The sequence below is a fragment of the Sapajus apella genome, unplaced genomic scaffold (assembly GCF_009761245.1).
Source record: "Sapajus apella isolate SASKATOON/1434 unplaced genomic scaffold, GSC_monkey_1.0 scaffold6985, whole genome shotgun sequence".
In the NCBI taxonomy this organism is placed as follows: Eukaryota; Metazoa; Chordata; class Mammalia; order Primates; family Cebidae; genus Sapajus; species Sapajus apella.
In genome coordinates, this window is record NW_022443909.1 from 1 (window position 1) to 3,480 (window position 3,480).

Sequence of the window (3,480 nt, forward strand, 5' to 3'; positions counted from 1 at the left end):
GTACTTTTAGTAGAGACAGGGTTTCACCATGTTGCCCAGGCTGATCTCGAACTGCTGACCTGAGGCTATCCGCCTGCCTCAGCCTCCCAAAGTGCTGGGATCACAGGTGTGAGCCACTGCACCCGACCTGTTTTATTTTGTTTTAAACTGTGTGTTTAGAATATTATAATGTGGCCACTCTGGAAATAGGAGTCTCCCTCCTCCCCGGCGTGTGTTCTTGCTGTTTGCTGCAGTGGTTATTGAATGATTTTTCTGATTGTGAAGTCTCTATCTTTTGTCATGAGTGTCCATTTCCTCCTGTTCTTTTAGCCTGGTGGTCAGCTAGTGATAGGACAGAGATTTCTTTAAACATCTGGAACCAAAGAATAAAAATAAAAACCCACAACACACTCCCGAGTTTGTAGAAGGGGTCTGCGTGGCTGTGGGGTCAGCCCTTCCATGGTGAAACAGGTTTTCTCTGCCTTCACTTTCACTTCCTGCTTGTGCAGATCTGGAAGGCCAGCCCAATGTGAGAGCGTAGGGCCCTCGCAGGCCTCTTCCAAGCTCCTGCACTGCTCTGGTCTTGTAGGTTCCAAGCCTTCATTCCCCAGAGCGTTTTATTCCCTGGCCTTTCCTTCTACACTATGTGGTTCGTCTGTTTTCTGTCTCATCTGCTCTCGTGGCCCCAGGCAGCAGAGACTAACAAATTTGTTGTGAACGTTTCCTACAAATGTTCTCCAGGTAGCACCTCAGCACTGGGAGAATGTCCAGTTGGGTGAGATCAAGACCAGCCCTCGAGCCATACCCCAGTTCGCAGTTGCAAATAAGGCCCCTTCTTGGAACCTGCGCTGGGTGTGTGGTCTGTTACCCTCAGGCCACCACAGTCTAGGCAGTGGGAGAGGGACCAGTATGAGTTAAAAGCCACAAAGCTATCTTTTTTTTTTTTTTTTTTTTTTTTGAGATGGAGTCTCGCTCTGTCGCCCAGGCAGTGGTGTGATCTTGGCTCACCGCAACCTCCACCTCCCAGGTTTTCAAGCAATTCTCCTGCCTCAGCCTCCTGAGCAGCTGGGATTATAGGCATGTGGCACCATGCCTGGCTAATTTTTATATTTTTAGTAGAGACGGGGTTTCACCATATTGGCCAGGCTGGTCTCAATCTCCTGACTTCATGATCCGCCTGCCTCAGCCCCCCAAAGCGCAGGGATTACAGGCGTAAGCCACCGTGCCCGGCCTCAACTGGATTACATTAATCAAGTGTTCCTCTGGTTCCTGCAAGATTTTGATTAGTTCCAAAAAAGTTTATTGTGACTTTTTTGCCAGTTTTTTGTTGTTTCCTGTTTTCTGTGTTCCATTCATGTCCTTCACGGGATCTCAAATTTATATAAAAAGAAATCTTCCCTCAGTTCCACAGATGGGAAAAAATGCTGAAAAGAAATGCAGTGAAAACGAAACCTGTGTTGCCTGCTTGCTGGACACTATCGTCTGCCCTGGGTGTTGGGTTCAGGCCTCAGAGTCTTCAGAGGTGAGGCGTCTCATGCCACAGCCCCAATTGGAGACTCTGATTCCATCATCAGATAACTGGAAAGGACAGAGGGAGCAGCCTCTGCTCCTGGGATTTGGTGGCTTGTAACATTGGCAGCTCCCGTGTTGAACCCTCCCTTCTGTGGGAGGGGCGGGGGCGAGGGGAGGTTGGAAGATGCCGAGTGAGCCACCCGCCCTCCGACCTTCACTCCCTTCCCTGGACCTCATTTTTTGCAGCTGTAAAATGGGTGGGTCGTGGTGGTGATGGGGGCGCTCACTGACTTGTTTGTGAAAACAGGAGGCCCTGGGCTGGCCGGTTCTGTGCCCCTGGCCTCGGAGCTGCCATCTGTGCAGTGGGCATGGGAGGGCCTGGCAGGGCACAGGCTGAGGTGTCCTCTCCCATCCCAGCTCTACATGCAGGCGTGGCTCTGCTGGAAGTGGGCGCGGCTGCTGCGGCCCACGGTCCAGATCTTCCTGGTGTCCTTTGCCCTCTATGTGGGCTACACCCACGTATCTGATCACAAACACCACTGGAGTGACGTCCTTGCTGGCCTCCTGCAGGTGGCGCTGGTGACTGGCCTCACTGTGAGCTTCTGACCCTGACTCACCCCCTGTGCTGTCCAGAGACCACTCCCTGCACAACCCTCGTCTCCCTGCACACTCTTGCCCCAGGGAGTCCTCCCCTGGGACCCCTTCCTCCAACCGTGGTCCTTCCCTGGGACCCCTCCTTCCCCCCATTTATCCCCGGGACTCCTACCCCCCAACCCCAGTTCTTCCCTGAACCCCTTCCTTCACCCCATTTGTCCCTGGGACCTCTTCCCCCAACCCCAGTCCTTTCTGAGGGCCCCACCCTTCCCCCCATTTCTACCCTGGGTCCCTTTCCCCCAACCCCAGTCCATCCCTGGGACCCCTCCTTCCCCCATTCCTCTGCTGAGACTATTTCCCCCAACCCCAGTCCTTCTCTGGACCCCTCCCTTAACCCCCACATCCTACCCTGGGACCCCTTGTCCCCACCCCAGTCCATTCATGAAACCCCTCATTTCCCCCATTCCTCCCCAGTACCCCTTCCCTCAACCCCAATCTGTTCTGGGGGCCCCTCCCTTCCACTATTTCTCCCCTGGGACCCCTCTCCCCAAACCCAGTCCTTCCCTGGACACCTTCCCCCAGTTCCTTTCCTGGGTCTCCTGCCTGCACACCGCAGCCCTTCCCTGGGCCAGTCAGCGGCCCAGTGCTCTCCACTGGTCCTCTACTAAGAGGGCTCTCATCCCCCACAGGCACTCTTCCTCTCATTGCCCACCTGGGACCCTATTCCTCCCCCTCCTACTCATGCCCATGTCCCTGGTGCCTGCCCAGACCCTGCCCAGTCTCACCTTCCTCCACTCTGCCAGGTCTGCTACATCTCAGACTTCTTCAAAGCCCGACCCCCACAGCATTGCCTGAAGGAGGAGGAGCTGGAACGGAAGCCCAGCCTGTCACTGACAGTGACCCTGGGCGAGGCTGACCACTATGGGTACCCGCACTCCTCCTCCTGAGGCTAGACCCCTCCCAGGCAGGGAGTGGCTGTGAGTCCAGCTGAGGCCGGCCCCCCAGGTGGTCCCTGTGGCCCTGGGTAGGCACTGAGGGCTCCGGACAGACTCCAGGAACCCTGGGCTGATGGGAGCAGTGAGCAGGCTCTGCTGCCCCTGTCCTGCACAGGACCAGGGGTCTGGGGAAGCCTAGGTAACCCTGAGCATTTGGAGGGGGACCTGTTCCCATAGCTCCCCAATATTGCCATTCTTTTATGGGTTAAGGAAGGGACTGTTTTGTAAAATGTAATGTACATGTGGTTTTTATTAAAATAGGGCATTGGTTTGATGAGTGGTCTCAGTGCCTCTGTTACTTACTGCCATTCTGGGACGGCGTTCCTCCCGTCAGAGGGCTCCGCAGCTGTGAGAGTGGAGGGCAGCAGCCAAGCCCACCCCTTGCATTTCTCCCTGCATG

At 55.3% G+C, this 3,480-nt stretch overlaps 1 protein-coding gene across 1 annotated transcript; it reads left to right on the forward strand.

The window, feature by feature from the left end:
• Nucleotides 1-488: 488 nt before the first annotated feature.
• Nucleotides 489-3,032, forward strand: LOC116548098 (phospholipid phosphatase 2-like; the record flags this gene model as incomplete). Its single annotated transcript, XM_032273741.1, has 3 exons — nucleotides 489-564; nucleotides 1,909-2,085; nucleotides 2,889-3,032. Coding segments are annotated over 3 exons (397 nt in total), but the record flags the coding sequence as incomplete, so codon positions are not given.
• Between the last annotated feature and the right edge of the window lie 448 nt (nucleotides 3,033-3,480).